At 40.8% G+C, this 20596-nt stretch overlaps 1 protein-coding gene across 1 annotated transcript in view; it reads left to right on the top strand.

The window, feature by feature from the left end:
* TBX15 (T-box 15) overlaps positions 1 to 20596 on the top strand; it is a 101639-nt gene that overhangs the window by 60067 nt on the left and 20976 nt on the right. Inside the window, exons 3-6 of the mRNA XM_029229792.1 lie at positions 3794 to 3895; positions 5456 to 5627; positions 6745 to 6912; positions 15725 to 15789. Of these exons, the coding sequence (XP_029085625.1) occupies positions 3794 to 3895; positions 5456 to 5627; positions 6745 to 6912; positions 15725 to 15789 (507 nt within the window). The remainder of the gene's footprint in view (positions 1 to 3793; positions 3896 to 5455; positions 5628 to 6744; positions 6913 to 15724; positions 15790 to 20596) is intronic.

Here is a 20596-nt window from a genome sequence, read left to right on the forward strand (position 1 = left end):
ACACATTATTTTTTATATTCTTTTTCATTATGGTTTATCACAGGATAGTGAGTATAGTTCCCTGTGCTATACAGTAGGACCTCGTTGTTTATCCAGAATCACTTTCAAAAACCATCTCTTTATTGTTGCTTGTGTTTCAGTCTACATCTTGAGTCTACATTTTGAGATATGACTTGGAAAGAAACAGCAATTCAAGGAAAAAGTGTTTACTCTTTTTCTTAGTTTTTGGCAAGGGCATTGGTTTGGTGAGAGGGGAAACATTACTTTTTTTGTCTGTAAGATTTTCCAGTTTTTATTTTGGGTCTTTACTTACTACTATTATGTCTGTGTATTTTAGTCACTTTTGTTCCTGATATCATTCCCTTGTTCCCTGCACTTCAGTGAATTCAGTTTACCTGAGCACCTCCTTGACAATTCTCCTGTGACCTCATTTCATGATTTTCTGCAATGTTTACTTTTCCATATCTCTGCCTTCACAAATTCATGTTGATACCTGAATATATCCAGAGATTCCCAGCACAGACATACAGTTTGTTCTTTAATCATATCCCTTTATTTAGGTTTAGAAACTACATTCATTGCTTCCATATTGGAGTGCCTCAGCTGTTGCTGTTGCTACCAGTAACTCTGCTCAAGTAATTCCAGAACCACTCAGAAACATGCAAAGAAGTCTTCCTCTTCTGTGAATTTTTTTCATTCCCTCCCCATCCTCCAAGTTGATTCTTTCCTTTTCACTTCATTTTTCTTCCTATGCAGTGTCTTTTTCAGTTTTAACTCCAATTTCCATTTTCTTTCTTTCCTTTTTTTTTTTTGTGGTACGCGGGCCTCTCACTGTTGTGGCCTCTCCCGTTGCGGAGCACAGGCTCCAGACGCGCAGGCTCAGCGGCCATGGCTCACGGGCCCAGCCGCTCTGCAGCATGTGGGATCTTCCTGGACTGGGGCACGAACCCGTGTCCCCTGCATCGGCAGGTGGACTCTCAACCACTGTGCCACCAGGGAAGCCCCAATTTCCATTTTCTTAGTTTCTGTTAGTTATGTATGACTCGCTGTTCTTTTTCCCTCTCAGAAGATCTTAGTCACCACCTACTTCTTCTCACATCCCAAAGTATAATCCCCTTGATTCAGAACTACTGTAGTCTACAGAGCCCTCAATCTTTGAATGCACCAACAAAACCTGCATGATCAGCACCATGGACAGAGGTGTTTGTAGGGATAAACGGGTTTGGAAGTCAAAAGAATTGGCCTAAATTTAGGCATAAAATTAAAACCAAACACATCTCATTTTATGAATATGAAAGATTAGTTTTTCTCTAGGATGTTATGACATTACCTGATATTCTGTGCTAAAATACTGACAAAAAGAAAGAGCAACTTTGGTCAGATTTTAAGAATTGTCAGAGAATGTTAAAGCAAAAGGTCACCTTAAGGATTATTTAGTTCCTTTCCTCTGTTTTATAGATGGTGAGGTTAAATGGCTTATCCAGAGCCACACAGCTCATTCATTTTAGAACCTGAGTTCTGAAAAGAGACAGGTAGCTTCTCTACTCAAGGTCATATAAGTGTTTCAGACAAAACAGGTATTGACTTTAAAAACATCTTAACCCCTTTTTTTAAAGTCATCAAGAAAATTAATTTATCTCTTTCAATGTAATGCAGCCTCTTTAGATGGCTGAGAGGAACCACATTTTTGTATCTCAGATAGCAAGGGAGAGGACTTTCCATCCCTGGCAAGATGCTCTCCAAATATTTATATATACAGGGCAATCACAAATCATTGTTATTAAGTCGGGAATTAATGATCTATATATACATGTATAGACCAAGGTTCCCAAATTTTTGGAAAGAGTTAATGTGAGTCAAAGTGCCTCACCTATAGTGACTGTTAGATTTAGTCATTATGAGCAACCCACCATCAAATTTCATTAGCCAACCATAAGACTAAAATATAAGGCTTTGGGGACTTCCCTGGTGGCACAGTGGTTAAGAATCCGCCTACCAATGCAGGGGACACAGGTTCAATCCCTGGTCCGGGAAAATCCCACATGCGGCAGAGCAACTAAGCCTGTGCGCCACAACTACTGAGCCTGTGCTCTGGAGCCGGCGAGCCACAGCTACTGAGCCCATGTGCTGCAACTACTGAAGCCTGCATGCCCTAGAGCCCATGCTCTGCAACTGCAGCAAGAGAAGACACTGCAATGAGAAGCTTGCACACGGCAAATGAGGCGTAGCCCCCGCTCGCACCCCGCTCGCACCAACTAGAGAAAGCCTGTGCCCAGCAACAAAGACCCAACGCAGCCAAAAATAAATAAATAAATACATTTAAAATAAAATAAAATATAAGGCTTTCTAATTAAGCTTGTGAGGGTAGAGAAAGAAAATCTAAAATGATATACCAATAGAAGCTTCTGAAAAGTTATAAAGTGGGAAAGAATTGGTAATATATTATTCTTTGCAAATATTTAAGAATTAGCCATCATCCCTGTTGAAGGTCTGTGGTCCCTCTGTGCTTTCCCCCCAAATATGATTATGATGTCACCAACCTATTACCAGAGGATATTTGCTTTTTGAGTTGTTTCTGTTGAGTAGTAGAGCGTGTGACTAGCACAGAAAGCCTGTCATGTAAACAACCAGTGCACATTTGCAAGATGGCTGTCTGGGGTCAGGGTATGGTCTATGGCCGTGAAATGGAGCAAAGCCAATTAGGCCATATGTGAATCAAGCCTGTGACCTTGACCTCATTAGCACCGTGCTCTGCCCAGCTCAACTAACTGGCCCCAGATGGTTAAGCTTAATGCAACATTTTGTGTACAAGTACTCTAGAGCACATTCAGGGCAATCCAAATTTTTGAACCAAGCACTTCTTATGTCTGGTTCCTAAATTCACGACATGCAAAAGAGTTTGATGTTTTTCTTCTTTCTTACGGTTAAAGAAGAATGGTGAATTTTTAGTCTCCTTGAAACTCAATACCTCTTTGGGGCTGCTCCCTCTTCTCCTCTTCAATTATGAGAGTAGTTGTAAAGTGTCATATCCTGACCTCGCTTGCTTTGGCAAGTTTAACAAGCCATTGTGGTAGAAACGAGGTATTGCCCAGAGGCCACTAGAATTCATTTGGTATTTGCTCCCTATTCTGCGGTGTCCTTCCTCTGACAGACACGTTGACAGCCTGAGAACTTGCAGAAATTTTTCTACAGTTTTATGCATAAAAATAAAAAGACTTTGGTGGTCCTTCATTTGGGAACTGGTAGCACATTCCTTTTTTTCTTCTTTTCTTGAGATATTATTTTTAGAGTGGTCATTTTCAAATAGACTCAATCAGAAAATATTTCATGATTACTACAATCAACTGTGACAAGCTACTTGGGGAATAAGAAGAATATAAGTTATTCAAGTATATTAAGTATAAGAGTATAAGTATATTTAAGAATGTTATAGTCTAATAGGAAATGTATATACACACATTCTATCTATCTATGTATCTCTCTCTTGTCTATCCATCTATCTCACATTAAAGATTAACTAATACTATAAAACAAGTTATGGTATGAGGTCTTTGAGTATATGAATAATCAAACAGTTCAATTTAAGTTAAGAAGAGGTGCTATTTCAGCAATGTAAATCATCAGCATATTTGACAGTGATAATTTCCAAAGTGAAAAAAAACAGCCAACTTTGAGAATTAGAGGATATGGGACTTTGTGTGCTTAGCATTCTGTTAAGAGACTCATCAAGCTTTTACTCTTGCTACTTCTCCCCCTCTGACTGCTGAGCTTCCTACATTATTCCCATCCACAGGAGGATGTTTCCTGCCATGAGAGTGAAGATCACTGGCCTGGATCCACACCAGCAGTACTACATAGCAATGGACATTGTACCTGTGGACAATAAAAGATACAGGTAAGGATGACTCTGAGATGTGGAACTGTGGGCATCACCAGTATCCCAGGATGGTTCTCTAAACTCATTAGATGAAGCATTTTAACAGTGCACACTGTACAATGTACTGGATAAGGAACAAGGATGGAGGACATGCCAATGACCTGTGGCAGAACACCAGACAGGAAGTAGTCACTAGAGGTAGGAAGTCAGAACCAGTAATGGTTTGGTCTGGAATCCTCCTTACATCTCTCTAAAGAGTGGGATTGTATAATGTCTGCCAGAGCAGCAAAAAGCAAATGGATCTTAAGTCTAAAACTAACTCACTTAACATTGAAAGTGATTAACATATTGAATGATTTGGTTTATGAAGTACTAAGTGAGTTGAGACGATTTATTTTGGAAAATGGGAGGAGAAGTGGATTAGTACAATACCTTCAATCATATATCTGATGGATTATCCTGTGGATGATGGAGGGGAAGAATGGGAGAATTGGGTAAGACCTCAAGAAGAACATCTAGTTAAGGGGAATTTTTGTTCATTAAAATGGGTTGTGAACAAGTTTGCTAAATAACTTTTCTTCAAAGCCATTAAAAGCCAACATAGTCTCCATGTGTCTTACACATAGTTCTTGTCTGAAACAAGTTGTGGCTTAATTGATCTCCTGAGCTCTCAGTCAAATCAGTGAGTCATGGCTCATTTTTGAGATATTTCAGAACTTGGCCCTGAGCCCATGAATTTGGAGGTGAGAGGTGAATAGAGAAGACCATTACTTGTATTTTAGAGGGTGAGCTGGCTAAGAAAGAAGTGGTCTTGATCTAAGACTTAGGAGGGGAGATGCTCTTTTCTTTAAAAACATCCTCCATTTCAATGAAAATGGAGGTCTCTGCCTTATGCAGCCATTCCCAGAAACACTACTAAGTCTTCCCAGTTAGTGGGAAGCCTTTGATTAACCTAGTCTCATTTCCAGTGACTTTGCGGGAAAATAATGTGGAAGGTGATGATGTTCAAAACTAGGTTTTCATTGAAATGCTTCTAAATTCAGACTCTTAGCTAGGAAATGGTTAACAAGTGAGAGGCTTGGAGGGTCTCTGCACATGGCTGTGTTTTATAGGACAATATGGAAGATGTTTTTAATAAGGAACCAAATCCTGAACAAGTGGCCAATGGATTATATGGTTTGCATTTGAAAGGTGAAAGGTTGCAGTAAAATACCTTTTCCGTAGCTAAACACGTGGGTTCAGGATGCCTGTGTGCACACAGGGGTGCAAGGCAAGGAGAGGAAGAAGAAAGAAAAAGGACTGTGAGAATGTTTTCCTTGTGAGAGCTGCAGCTTTGATCATTAACTACAACACTTTCCTGCCCTCCCCCACCCATCTTGTTTTCCATTTCCATCTCTATTTCATTTTCCCTTGTTATCCACCCTTCTCTCTTTCTCCTCTGTATTCTCTGTTTAATCCATCCTACTCCATTCTTCTCATCTCTTTGTGTCTCCTCCCTCCTGTCCCTAATTGTTTCCTGGGCCTGTATTCCCTCTCTGCATCTGTCTCTGAGTTCTCCTCTCTCCCTCTCTGTCTCAGATATGTGTATCACAGCTCCAAGTGGATGGTGGCTGGCAACGCTGATTCCCCTGTGCCCCCAAGAGTTTATATACACCCTGATTCTCTAGCTTCTGGAGATACTTGGATGAGACAGGTGGTCAGTTTCGACAAACTCAAGCTGACCAACAATGAATTGGATGATCAAGGACATGTGAGTCAAATAATCCCATCTTCCTCTTCCTCCCTCTTCCCCCTTTTTTGCTCTAGAAATGACTAGCCCCAGGCTTTTTTCAAACATGTAAAATAAGGATATTTTTGAGATTCTCAGATTCATTTGAGATTTTGATAATCTCAAATGAATCTTTGAGTCATTTTAAGTAAGTAAGCATAAAATTATTTTTTCCTTTTGTGAAATTACATTTATTACAAATCAAACATTTAGCAAACGTCTGCTGTAAGTCAGGTTGTGTTTATCAGACAGAGTTCTTGTGCTCCAGTAACTCACGGTCAAGTCAGGAGAATTCAGCGACAGAAGCAGAGGACACATTTTAAAATGGTGAATAAATCACAGTATTTAATAGAATAACTCACAGGGCAGTAAACTCAGGGAAACTGTTGTGGGGACAGTTCTGGCTGATTGGTCAAGAAATTTATGAATTTATAAGAGAAGAATAGGTTGTAAGGCTTGCCAGGTATAATTGGTGCAACTAATGTTATTAATTTATTTTTGGCAGTAAAACACATACTGAATTTTCACTGAATGCCGGGATCCATACTGGATGATATGGGGAGATGAAAGAAGCTAAAACCATGGCTCCTATCTTTAGGGAAATGATAATTTTCTAAGGAAGAGAGAAGACGCATATACCCTTAACTCTGACATGACATAAGAGAATGTCCGTAAAATCAATAACAAAGTGCAAATAGTAGCTTGTAGAATTTAAAGACAGATGAACTCGTGCTGAAAATTTGAAGCAGGAGGGAACGACTGTCACATAGTAGAGGTTCTGAGACCTTTTAGTGGAGTGATGTCTGCTGGTACTGGAACCAATTCATTCAGTATTTATCCAATTAAAGCAAACATATTGCACTCACCACCTATGATTGGGATATTTGCTACATGGTTCCATGTGATGTGATGCTATCCGATCACTTAGTCCTTCCAGCCATGGGAATGTACACTGATTTCCAGTTTCCCATACATCCCACCTCTAAACTGTGCTCTTCCTGTAACGCTTTTATCCTGTAATTTTGTTTGCATGAGAGCTGGAAAAGATGTAGGGACCTTAGAGACAACGCTGGAGTAATGTTTCCCCTTCTCCTTTCAGATCATTCTTCACTCTATGCACAAATACCAGCCTCGGGTTCATGTGATTCGCAAGGATTTCAGCAGCGACCTTTCACCCACCAAAGCCGTTCCTGTTGGGGATGGAGTGAAAACATTCAACTTTCCTGAGACCGTGTTTACCACAGTCACAGCCTATCAGAATCAGCAGGTAAGAGGCTGCCTTGGAGAGTCTCCTGCTGCAGCCGCTTTTAAAGGAGTTTACTCATCCTTTTGTAAGAAGTGCTTAGTCCTTCTGCATGGCACTGAAATGCTGGAATGAGAGACACTAGGCTGGCGGCACACACGCGGCACTGGTGATGACAAGGGGGTAATGCCTAGTAGCAGCTGTCAGAGTCTAGATTTAGATCAGAGGCAAGATCTTTGACCAGGAGGACCAAACCTCCTAAGTCATTTTCATGTCTCTCTGTACTTGTACCCATGTTTCATGATCTCTACTTCATCCTGGCAAATGTTCCTCATCACTTGAAATTCCTGAGGTTTGATTCCTTCCCTCTTATCCTCTCCGTGGAGCCGTCCATCAGGCTACATCAAAGTCATCAAGCCTCTCAAACTCTATGTCAGACCCACTGCTTCCATTTACACTTTCAGACTAAATTGGCCTCCATGTGCTCACCAGCCACACCCTAAGATGTGTATGTTTTTATGTTAGTAATATATTCATTCATTCCATTAATGTTTATTGAGAATTTACGATATTCTAAGCTTAGCAGATGAAGGCATTTCTCCCTAAGAAAAGAAGAGTTTTAGTTGAGTGAAAGACACATAAATACATAATGATAATACAGTGGAATAACTTAACAACAGAGATGTGGACACAGTTTTTTGTTTGTGTTTTTGTTTTGGTTTGGGGAATGAGGGAAGTTTTTGTGGAAGAACCGATGCTTTTTCTGACATTGAGACACTAATTAGCCAGTGAGTGGGTGAGGGGAAGAGAGAGGCCAAGTCTGGAATTACTGTGGGCATTTCTAAACAATGTTCTTTTTCTGAGGAGGGTGACTGGTTGGATTCACTTATGCAGTTCTCTGAAAGTTGTATGTGCATCTCATTTTTGTAAGTTAGATTGTATTTCATATTTTGGTAAATTGTCTAATTCGTAGGATCCTGCAGTGAATTCTTTTCTAAAACAGAGTTTTTGCTTGTTTATTTAGCTTGAAAATCTGCTTACTTTTATTTTGGGCCTGCTTGGAGCAAAATGGACGTATACTATAGTACTTAATACCTTTTATAATGAATACTGTGCTCTGACAAAGAAAGCAATGAGGAAAAACATTCATTTACTAAATATTTATCAAGGGCTTAGTATGTAACAGGCAGATGAAGGTGAGTTATACAATCTTTAGTTCATATACAGTAGAAAGAATTTTTCTATCTTTCATGGCACATCCTGATAAAATTCCTTAGATGCTTTTTACCTTCAGGGGAATTTGATATACAACAACCCTTTAGTCCAATAAATGTTAAGTGCTATATGGTTGCTGGGCTTTCTCAGCAGCTGTAAAGTGTTCCCAACTTTGGACTTTCCTTTTAGATGCCGCATTTGATCTAAAGTAGAAGAAGAGCTTTAGTTTGCCATGGACGCTATTTTAAAATTATTAAGCTCTCTCGAACTCTTCAGATAGTAAAATTGCAGAGACCATGGAGAGTCCTTACAGAAAACTTTAGTAATCAAGATGTTTTAAGCTCTGATGCTAGATAGAGCAGCACTATAGACATGGCTTTTGAGCAAATGGAACTTTGGGATTAACTGTGTTACAGAAAAGGGGGAATATAAGTCTAAGTTCTTTGGAAAATTGTTTGGATTTTTTCCAAGACCACCCCAGCCACCATTTTTATCATTACTTTCTCATGAAGACAGACAGATGTGGCAATAAATATGACTCTAGAACGTAGTTTGTAGAGCAAACTAGAACACTGATAAATGACCATTCTACTGCCTCACTGAGATCTAGAGGCCAAGAAGGGTCAGTATAACCCAAGCTAAAACTAAAAACCTACAGCTCACTGTGAAGACCAAACATGGGTACCTGAAATCCCTTTCACTTCCTCTGCATTATTTCACAGTGTTCCTGCACCTGAGTACATTCTATTCATATAAATATTTTGTCTATATTTGGACTTGAGTGGGGCAGTGGTGGTTTGGTGGGGGTAGGATGCCATGACTAAGATCGTGGGACTTGGTAGTAGGCATATCTAGTTTGGTTTCTGACCTTTTCACTGGTGAATTGTGTGACCTTAAGCAAGTTTCTTAACCCCTTACAACTTGTGTTTCCTGGTCTGAAAATGTCCTGACCTCATAGAATTATAAGGACTAGACGAGGGAACCTGCATTAAGTCACTGACACAAACCTGGTATCAAATTGTCAGTAGTCAGCCTACATTGCTAAATACCTGCACCTGCACAGGCATGAAGGCTAGTGGGGAATAGAGGCAATTTTAAAGAATAAATTGCTCATTAAGAAGAAAGTAGATTCTTGGGAATTGGAGGAGCTACATGGGCTCTCGAAGGTATTATATTCAATAGGTAACTACCTTGATCTCTCTGTTCTCATGTCACGTTAGTGAATTCATGATGTGCTGACATTCAAAATAGATGAGTCATTCTCAATTCTGCCCATTTTAAAATCTAGATAACAGCTTTTGCCTGTTTAACAAGCCTCCAGTCCCTGGGTAAATCAAGTGTGATTGTTTAACATTCCCTTTAGCTGTGTAGATATGATTTAATAGGATACAGTGCCTTCTAATAAAGCAAACTAACCTCAGGTCTCTCCCCCAGGAATCTTGAGGTCTGCATCCTGTAAGTCAGACCTGTTACCTAACAATAATTTTCAGACTTTTCATGAAGATGCTGGGTAGCATAAACTGTTCTCTTTTGTGAGCTATATTCAGTGATTACCGTGTTTTTATTTCCTTCAACCTTCTAGATTGAGAACAAATAATATTTTAAAGCAAAGTTGTTTACTTCATTTTTTTTTAAAGGGAAGGGTTAGGAAGGCAATGAGAAAGGAAAGAGAGAAGAGTCAGTGATAGATCCTCATTGCTCTCAGGGACTTGTTCGGAGGAGCACAAGTCAGGAAGGACAATGGAGGAAACGGAACTGAAATGAACTGTTGCCTAGCCTTCCTAAGGAAAGGCAGTGTCCTGTTCCACAGGTAGCAATGGGTTAGGCATTTGGAGACCTGGGTTTTGGTCCTAAATTCTCCACTAGCTACCTGTGTCACTCTGAGCAAGCTATTTTCTCTTTCTGGGCTTCAGTTTGTTACTAAAATGTCATTTATTTTATGGAATAATGATGGCAGGAGATAATAGAGAGCTGTTAATTCTCTTTATCTGGTAGAATAAAAAATTGTAATGCCAATGTTGATCCTTCACATGTTGGAAGGGGAGGGGATTTGAATTGGCCTATGACATTTTGAAGCCCACAAGCCACTAATTAGGAGGAAGGACCCTTCCATTTCCATAATTTGAAGATATTTATAGTCTATGCATAGTACTGACTACATGCTTGGAAAATGACTGAATAATTAGCCAGCATACCTCTACTACCAGTTTCCTTATGTATCCGTGGTTCTGCTTCCTTGGATATAAGTAGGAGTGAAGTGTGAAGAAAGAGTTTCTATTTTCATGAAATAGTTTATGCTTTTCTTTCCCCCTTTCCCATTCCCTCTCACCCTTGCTGACTGAGGCATAGACTCCCAGGGCCGCTAGCATACTGAAGTTATTATTACTGTTATTTGCTCTTGGAGTGCCAACTTGGCAGGCTTATCGCAGAGAGGAAAGTACACCATGCCCAGACTCTCATCATGGAGAACAAGGTGGTAGAAGTGGGAATAAAGGTGATTCTACACTTAATGCTTTTCCTTGGAAGAAGCTGACGCCAATATGTCCTCATGGAATTAGCAGGAAATTTCCATTGCAGAGTCTTTGTCTTTTCTAAGGGAAAAAGTCTGCTGAACCTTGATTTGTTTTTCTTTTTTCCAAACAGGAAACTAGATTTCAAAATGACACAGCCATGTTCTCCTCAGGTAATACAGTCTTATTTCTTGATGAGAATTGGCTACATGAACTACATAGGAAGTCTGAAACCACAGCCAGTGTTGTATAAGCAAATTCAATAGGATTTCTGAGCCACTCATTAGATCCTGAACTATTGAGCCAGTTTTGCTCTAACTTTCCAATCAAATTAGTGCAGAATTTTTTTTTATGTTGGCTTAAAATTTTTTTTTATCCTGATGGAATGCTTTTCAAGCAATATGGTAAAAAAAAAAAAAGAATAAGAATGTTAATAAGGGAAGTCTCTTTGAGCCTTTGTCCTGTAAAATTATACTGAGAATATTCAGGTTTCATTTTCTTTGTAGGTTGTGCTATTTATGTCTGCACTGTGCATGGTGAGGTATACCTCATTTATTAACTGCCTCTATGTTACTAGGCAAAATAGTGAGGGAAAATGATTAAAATGAATAGTGGCAAGCCAGTAATTACCCCCTTATATCCCATAGTCTTCAATAACTCAGACTACACACATCAGTATAAGGTTATGGAAAGAAAATCAGGGAAGAAAAATGCTTCCACAACCTCTGTATTTTCCATGTTGCCTCATTATCATCAGACCAAGTTGGAGCGTGACTGCTGTGGCATAGCTTTAGCTACAATGGAAGTTACTAATAGACCTTGTTCTGACTGGAAAGACATTCAAGACTTTTGTCTGTAATGCCTACAGTGAAAGCAAATGGGATTGGGGGAGTTGTTTGATTTGTATCCTCTAAGGCTTGTGATGGCTTTGGGACTGGTGATTTCTGTTTCCCGCATGCTCACTCCTTCATTTACTCCCTCACTCCATGCATTCACTGAACAAATATTCATTGAGCATGAATAGCATGTCATATTCGGTTCTGCTTCATAAAATGGTATATCAAATAGACAGGGTTCCTGGTTGTAGTCTAGGGGGAGAGACACATAGTAAATATGGAAACAACAAAATAAATGTGTAATTACCAACTGGGTTAAGAGTAAAGATGGAATTAAAGAGGGTGTAGTTAAAGAGAGTGGCAGAAATATCCTACTTTGGAGGGATGGATCGAGGAAGATGCCTCTCAGGAGATAACGTTTAGATTCAGACTTAGAATGAGGAGTCAGCTATATGAAGAGTACAGAAGAGAGCATTTCAGTCTGGAGGTAGAGTGCACGTGAGGAATCTGAGCAGGAAAAGAGCTTGGCACATGCCAGCGCTGAGAGCAGCTCAGGTTGCCTGGAGCCTGGGGACCAGAGTCAGGGGTGGGTGGGTGGGGATGGAGAGATAGGCAGGGGTCAGGGCATGCTGGCCCCGCAAGGCCAGGCAAGGAGTTTGGATTGAATTCTGAGCATAGTGGTAGGCACTGAAGGAATGACATCGTCCAACTGTGGTGCGTTAACCAAGATCGCTTTGGTTGCTGAATGAAGAGATTGGACAGGGACAAGAGTGGAAGAAGGGAGATCAGTTTGAAGAGTATTTAGAGTAGTTTAGTCAAAATACGACACTGACCTGGCCTAAGGTGACGAGGTAGAGATCGACCGCCGTATTTGAGCCTAGTTGATAAATATAATTGAGGGGAGGGTTGAAAACTAACTATTCAAATGAGCTTCGCCTCCTCCTCCAGACGGCCTCGAGATGTACGGTGCATGGGCAGGGGTGGAGGCAGTGAGGTTTCTGAGCCCTCACTGTGGTTGCTTGTGGACCCCTGTGCTGTTCTCTGGGCCTCACTGGCCTCTGCTGGGGTGGGGTCAGGTCTGGGCTGGTCCTGGGGTTCCTTGTGTTGATTTGTTTTACTGGCAGGAGACTGCTGACCTTGTGCTTTTGTGTTGTTGCCTCAGTTGGACCTCCTGGGCCTCCCTGAATGACTCAGCCTCACCTCAGTTCTCATCCAGGGCCTCTGTTTGACTCCTATCTGGACTGTAGCACCTCTATGTCAGAGTCACCCTGCCTTCCCTGTCATGGCATGTGAGGACCTCTGAGTCCCTGACCCACTGCCAAAGGGCCATGGAAGGCTTGGGGACCCTAACTCAGGCCTCTTCCTACAGCACTTATACTGGTGCAGCCACCCCCATGTGTGTATGGAGGTGACCCTGCCCGTGTTCCTCTGAGTCTCCCCCCACCGCCCTTGGATTTTGGTTTGAGTAGAAAGCTAAGGCACATGTAAGTCTAACTGATTGCTTCTCTTCTGTCTCTCTCCTCTCTTCTCATGTTCCCCTGGAGTGGAAGGGGAGGATTTTTACTTCTTTTTCTACCTGATGAGAATTCACCTTATGCAACATCCTTGTCTCCTGTAGGATAGCAACCTGTCATTTGCATCCCTTTCTATACTGAGTCTACCAGGAGTTTCCTGATATGGAAACCATGGGACTATTAGAAACTAAGGATTATTGAGGTTGTGAATACATTGATTTATTCCTCCAAAATACTCTCATTGTTACCCTTGCTATTTGTAGATATAGCCTAAGTTGTCAGCACAAGCATTAACTGGGATCATAATTTGGTTTGGATAGCTAGAATTGCTCTCTTCTACCTATAAGGTATCTAAATGTTGCAGGGTAGTAAAGGCTTTTCATGATGTGGCCTCAGGCCAGCATCTCAGCTTTCTTTCTCACTGCTTCTCTTCCTGTACCCTGTGCTCTGGTCAAATTGGAATCTTCAGTGTTTCTCAAAAATGCTTCATTCCTTCCCACTTCAATTCTATGGCTTACATAGGACCTTTCTTCTGAAATGCTTCCCTTGTTCCTTTCTCCCCTTTTTGCAGTTTTCATTAAAATCCTATGCACCCTTCCCAGCTTGGCTCACGTGCTTCCACTAAAGTGAAACCCCAGAGCCTTTCAGCTCGGAGCAATTACTGCTTCCTCTAAGCTCTTGGGGCACTTTACCTTTATTTCAAACCTTATCACTTTCTGTTTTACATTGTAATTATTAATATGTATGTCTTCTTTTTTCTCCTCAATTATAAACTTCTTGGGGGGGATGATACACAGCCGTATACTGACTGTCTGCCACGCTGTCACCTGTGCTACCTGTCACATTGCTTTGCACACAAAAGACACTTGATAATAAATGAATAATGAGTAGCACAGTCACACTCTTCATAAAGCGGTCCAAATCCCACAATAAAAGCTTTGAAACAAGTAGAGAGGTGTTGTGTTTCCTAACATTTGGTGTCATTTGTCTATTAAATCTCCATGCAGACTCCTTGGCCTGTGATACAGGGAGCTGTGGGGAACTGGTTTTCAACCATTTCTCCCAGGACCGTGAAATAGAAGGTCGTTATATTTACAGGGGTCTGTGCCCCCAAAACATAGCAGCACAATCATATATCAGAAACTCCTATCATAAATGAGTCAGACAGGATAAGCCAACTTGAAGGAGAAAATAAAATATTATAACCCCAACTTGAAAAGAAAATATGGTGTGTGGTTTATTGCTGTGGATTATGGAGGAAGAAAGAACTGATTTTAAGTCAACAACAGAAAAGCAGTGACAGTCTTTAAACTCAATACAATATTCACAGGGCAGACGCTAGACTTTAGAAAGCCAAAGCTTCAGGCTCCTGCTCTGGTCTATAAAATAGATGTAAAATTGCTTTGCTTCATTGGGAGTGCTACATTATTAGTGTGCCACTCTAGAGGCAAAGGACATTTAGGGGGGAAGAAAAACTTTGGTACTTTCAAGTCAGAGTCTGTCAGAATCTCACATTGCGTTTTAAAGACCTTTAGAATGTGGCTTTGGGAAATTCCACTCTGACGAAGTGAGACAGAAGAGGGACTTGGAAAGATTTGCAACACAAGAAACAACTTCAGCCGTCCTAGTGATGAATTCTACAGTGATCAGAAATGGGAAGATGGTCTTGAAAATGAGATCCCCTTCTTTTTAGAATTACTTTCTATTGAGAGTGACTTTCCTCCTTTCCCGAGCTCCTTAACCCCCACCTCTAAGTCTCTATCGCTTGAATGTAGCGAGTCATTAACATCAGGTTCAGACAGAAGGTATCCAAATGCCTCCCATGACAAAGGCTAAAGGCGGAAACACAAGAGCGCAGATGGAATTCGTTGGTCAGGCCATTCTAGTCTGGAGGCGAGAGTGGGAGGGGACTAGGATAGGATACAATAGAGAGGGACTCTTGCACTGAGCGGAGGTCGAACCAGATATCTACTAAGGACCCATCCAACCGAGGTCACACAACTGTTTGCACTGGATTTGATTAGCCTTATGATGCTGCTGCTTTGTTTCTTCTGAGTGGCTTGTGGGACTTGGAGACTGGGTGAGTTGCACTGTGTCCTGCCCCATCCCGTCCCACATTTGTAGATTTTTCTTTGGATGCAACCTTGACAAAAGTCCAGCTACTTTTTTGTGTCTTTTTACAAGCCCTTTTAGGTCATCAAATGAACAACCCCTAGCGGCAAGAAAGGCACAACTTAAGTGAAATGGGAAATGCAGTCAACTATTTGGTTCTTTCAGGCTGAGGCAGGTTGTCTGGTGACCTGATTGCACCTGATTGGATTGACTGAACCCATTCATTCGTTCTTCACTCACTTGCTCACTCATTCATTTACTCATTCATTCAACAAGCATGTTTCATCTGTCTCCTGTGTGTCATGCACTATGGATCTGACCACTGTCCAATTTTCCATTTCGATACCTTTGTTTGTCTGGCAAGTGATTTATCACCATTTTGGGGCAAGGATGGTGAGCAGAAGAGAGCTTACAGAGTCGCATACTGGGAAAACCTTGGTTTTTAGGGAGATGTGGGTCAGATGGGTCAGACGTCTGTGTGCCAGGACCAAGTCCTGTATCAACTTCAATCTAAATCTCAAACTAAGAGGAAACTAAATAAAAACAACAGCTGTTGTTAACAGAGTGATTTTTATTAACGTTCTAGGCGCAACCAATAAAGAAGTCAGTTAATATAAATACAATTCATGCTTTTTTTGTTTGTTTCCAGATCACCAGATTAAAAATTGACAGAAACCCTTTTGCTAAAGGATTCAGAGATTCTGGAAGAAACAGGTGAGCAAACTGGGCAAGAGACTCACTGACCTTTCTTTTCTATATGACATTCTTTTTTCCAAGCCCCATTGGTGGCTTCTGGCTCTGGTTTTTTGGAGAACGTTTGCATGCTAGGCAACTGTGCTGCCGCAGGCAAAGAGAAATGGGTAGTTGATCCAGGAATCAAAAAGCTGCCCCCCAGAGGTTGAACTCTCCAAATTCTTTGTTAACACACGGTAAATCATCAGATTGAATCCCTCATGGTGTTTTTCTCCCTGCATCATACTTGGTAATTTAGTCACTTAAAACAAATTTGAGAGTGATTTATTGTCATTAAAAGATTGCAACTTTTTCTGATAAGTGTCTATAGGTGGCTACAGCAACTATAGTAATATCTCCTTTATTTTTCATTATCAGGAAAAAAGGAATTGTGGACAAATAAAATTTTTCAGAAAAGTATTCCCTATAAGATCTAAAACTTCGTTTAAAAATTGACCATTTTTCTCCTAGGAAATATTTCCAAACTCTACTAGATGTTTTCTGCCTTAGTAAAGAGAGTTTATAGAACACTCTTTCTTGATGACCCAGCATCATCATTATGATTAGGTTGTTATACTGTGGAACTCTTAGGAATTGGTGAGGTTTGTAGGACTATTTGCGCCTGTTGTAAATAGCCTTAGGGACTGTGGTATTTTTCTGGTTAACTCTGCTTCTGTCTAAATCCTTCCTGTCTCATTCTTCATCGATAAAATTAAAATCTGTTATTCACAGAGAGTTAGGAGAGAGCTGAAATCGGCAGGGAAAGCAGATACATCGAAGATTATTCAATCAGAAAATTTCATTTTATATAAACTATACTGAAACAGCAAATATGACACATGTGTCCTGTAAGTGTGTAGACCTTGCAATAACTATTTACTTTAATGTTCAGACATTTTCCTAATTTGGGGGCCTTTTTTTTTACATCTGAATGACACAGTTTGTCAGGATTTATCTTTGCTATTTTCTCTTCAAGAGTTTTCAGATAAACTATCTAATATTATATTTAGAATCACTTCGTGAACTGTGTAGCACATTATATTAGAACCTAGTTTATGCTAAAACTCAGATGCGTGTAGTGATCATTTTCTTTACAAAATGATTTATGAAAGCACTTTTTATGAAACTTTTATCATATTTAAAATACACTTAGATTTCTTAAAAATTTTATTTTCCTCAGAATTTTTTAACGTCACATCTATTGAGTAAGTAAAATTCACTTGAACTTCTGGCTTGAAGATGACAAAATTGAGTATTATTTTCTAGGTCAAGCAACTGGTTAGTCGTATAGCCTCAGGCATATGGACTCCAGGCTGAATGCTTTCCAGTTAATGACTCTTTGTTTAAAATAAGAGGCCTTTGTTTTCAAATTTTAGCCAATGAAGAAGCCAATACTTATTCCTTCCATTTCAGATAGACAGTCCTCTTCCTCCCAATTAGTTTCTATTCCATGTCCAGGTCACAAAACATGCCTGTGAGCCATTTCCTGTTGCCTCCTTTTCAGGGCTCTGCCTTCTGGGCTTATTGAGGAACTTGTTAGTGATAAGGAGCTCAAATAGAAGCTGGCCTTTCATAAAGACTAGGGTGTTTAAGATCTTTAGCTTGGGGTTCACGCGTGCGTTTCAGGAGTTCTGTGAGTTCCCAGATATTGAAAGGAAACGTGTGTGTGGATGAGCCGTGTGCATTTTTCTGGGGAGAGGTTTACAGCTTTCTTCAAATTTTCAAAAATGTCTATGACCAAAAGTTAAGAATTTCCACTCTAGACATCACCATCTGTCTCCAGAGACCAACCCTACTGACTTTAGTTATCCAACTACTTTCTTTTTCTTTCCTTCTGCATCTCCAGTGGCATTTAGTATTTGTTTATTTTATTCTTGGCACTCCAAAGACTGCTTTCTTTTTGTCTCTTTTTTCTTTGCTTTGTCATCCCATTGGATTCCTTGTTTTTCAGAGGCATGACTTAGAACAGAAAATTGGAATAGAGTGGCTGTATTGACCAGCATTAGAGCTTGCGCTGGGAATTGGAGCCACGCTTTAATCTTGAGATTAAGACCTTGTGTCTTGAAGCATTTGTCTCTGGTTAGGAAATTGTGATGACAGCTCAGTTAAAGTCCCAAGGTTCTTCTGTCCTCTCACTGGGCTAGAAAGGACCTTGACACATCATTTGGCCCTGGCCTGTGTCTGCCTTAAGGCTGGTGAATATCTTACTGCTCAGGACAGACAGTTACTTGCCTGTCCTGCCTGGTGGGCTGCTCTTCTTTGTAAGAACTCCAGGAAAGCAAAACTATGGATCTTCATTAGCCCATGTCAGTGCCTTATTTATTTCTGATCGCATGGAAATTCTTCATTATGTCCTATTAAATCTTCAGGCTGTTTTAAGTAATATCAGTAATTATAGAAGTTATTTGTGATTGAACACTTGCTGTGTTCCAGACCTTTTACTTACATTCTTTCTAATCTTTAAAGCAACCTGTATTTTACAAATGAGGAAACAGGCTCCAAGAGTTTAAGCAGCTTTCCTAGTGTCACACAGTAAATTGAAGAAGGGATGAAAACCCAAGTCCATCTGATGTCAAAGTCTGTGCGCTTTGTGCTTTATCATGCTAACAGTTTAAACTTGACTTATTTTATCTTCAACAGATATCGAGAATAGAGCTCTTTCTCTAAACCCCCTTCATCCACTTAAAGATCCTACTCAAGTAGCCAGAACCTTCTCTTTTCCACATAAATCAACCTATATTCTCTGTCTGTGTAGACTCTTCCCCATGACTGTGTCATTTACTTCCTATATCCCAAAAAAGGGTTCCATAGTCAAGGACAGGAAGTCAGGCTGAACGTCCCTAGCAGGTGAAACTGTGATATGAGGAGACTGAAGTCACCTGTGTCATGAAGGGACAAGGATGAATTAGGGCAGGTAGAAGCCATTTTCATCCTCCAGCACTCTGGGAAGCTAGACTAAAATCAACTTGTTGGGACAAGTATTGAAGCCCTTATATTTTCTCTTTAAAAAGCTCAAAATTACCTGATAATCACACTTTAACTCGCACTAGCGGCCTGCAGGATGAGGGCAAGAATGATTAATGCCATTTTGCAGATGGGAAAATTGATGGCTGAGGATTATTTATAAATCTTTGGGAAGAGGTGGCCTGTGCCAAAACCAGAATCCAGTTAGTTCACCACCTTCCCAGCAGTGCCCACCAGTGCCCCATCGCTGGCCCTGCTTGTGCTAACACGGTTCTTCTCATAACTCTGTGATTTTCCCCATGCATTTTAGACATCAAATGACTCGTACAGACGAGCATGGTTTGATGAGTTGCATAGAAATGTACCCCAAACATACGGATTACATTTCCTTGAAAAACACATGAGCTTAAAAATTAGGGGGGAAAGTGCTTGGCCAATATTTTTTGGTTTTGTAGAACACAAAACATTTGTGGAATACTTTGGAGTTACAGAAATTGCCAAACCTCAAACCAAAACACGTTCAGGTTTGTCGATCTCAATCCATGCCAGTGTGATCCCGAGGCTCCAGAAGAGAGTACGAGAGGAAAGCTGGGGAGGACACAGCCGCCCACTGCACTCTCTTGAAATGCCTCTCATGAGTCTCTCTCATCCTGCAAGCCTCTCACTGCAGGGCAATCAGAAGCTGGCTGGGTTCACAACAGTGCCCTCTGAGTGTCGAGAAGAACTTGAGGCAGCTGTGGCCAGGACACTTAGTCCCCGTTCTTATTTGAATGAAAAGAGATATCCATGAGAAGTATTCCTGGCTTCTAGCCCCATCACTTTCTCCTTCCCCTCAGTGGGAACCAAGGTGACTGATGTGACTGCTGAGTCTGGAACTCTTTAGGACCCGCTTGTCTGCAGAAAGTGTACCATCTGGGCTCTTCCCACTGTGTGGTCAGCCCAGCAGAGGAGGCCTGCAGTTCTGGGAAGTCAGCTTATTTCAGGGAGTTCTAGCTCACTCCAGCCTTCACACCTATGTTATAGTCTCCAGACGCTTTTTATCAATAATAAAACTGGTATTTTGTTCTCTACTACATCAGTCTCCTAGGTCTTTCTTGGAAGTTTATTCTGAGTTCAAATGAGGACAAGGGATGATATGCATTGGGCCATGCAGAACCCCAACAGGAGTCCTAGTGAGTTCACTGTGTCAGCTCTGTGATATCACCATCATCGGAGCCCATCATAGTTCCTCCTGATTCTTTAAGAAGTGTCATTCTCACGCTACAGTGTGAGAAGGTCACCACCCTTCAGCCTTTACTTATGGAGCTGCTACTTTTCATTCCCATGTAATTATGTCCCTCATTAGAAGTCTCCACCAAAGTGTGTGTGTGTGTGTGTGTGTGTGTGTGTGTGTGTGTGTGTATATGTTCATGTTACAGAGAAGAGTGGTAAACATATGGTTCTTTTGGAGTGGAAACACTGACAGATTTTGCTTCCAGACATTGTCTCTGCAATGGGAGGGAAATTGTTTATGTCTAAATTGTTCTTCCTTCTAGACTTCTCAGAAATTATGTGGCCCAAATGTAGTTTTGGGTGGAAGGGTCAATATATATTTACCTTTAACAGGCTTAGCCCCATGGTGCAATATCCAGCATTACCTGTGGGAGATTCCTCCTATAAGGAGAAGACAGTAACACCTTCTTGTTCCTGGGGGAAGATAGATTCCCTCGGCCTGACAGTAAGTTTTGTCTTGTGGTCTGTGTTCCTGGGTTCTGTCTGGCCCCTGCTAGAATGAAGACCTTTGAAGAAAGAACTCTACCTTTTTCAGCTTCCTGTTCTTAGATTT

The sequence above is a fragment of the Monodon monoceros genome, unplaced genomic scaffold, assembly GCF_005190385.1.
Source record: "Monodon monoceros isolate NGI ecotype Baffin Bay Population unplaced genomic scaffold, NGI_Narwhal_1 Super_Scaffold_18, whole genome shotgun sequence".
NCBI classification, from domain to species: domain Eukaryota; kingdom Metazoa; phylum Chordata; class Mammalia; order Artiodactyla; family Monodontidae; genus Monodon; species Monodon monoceros.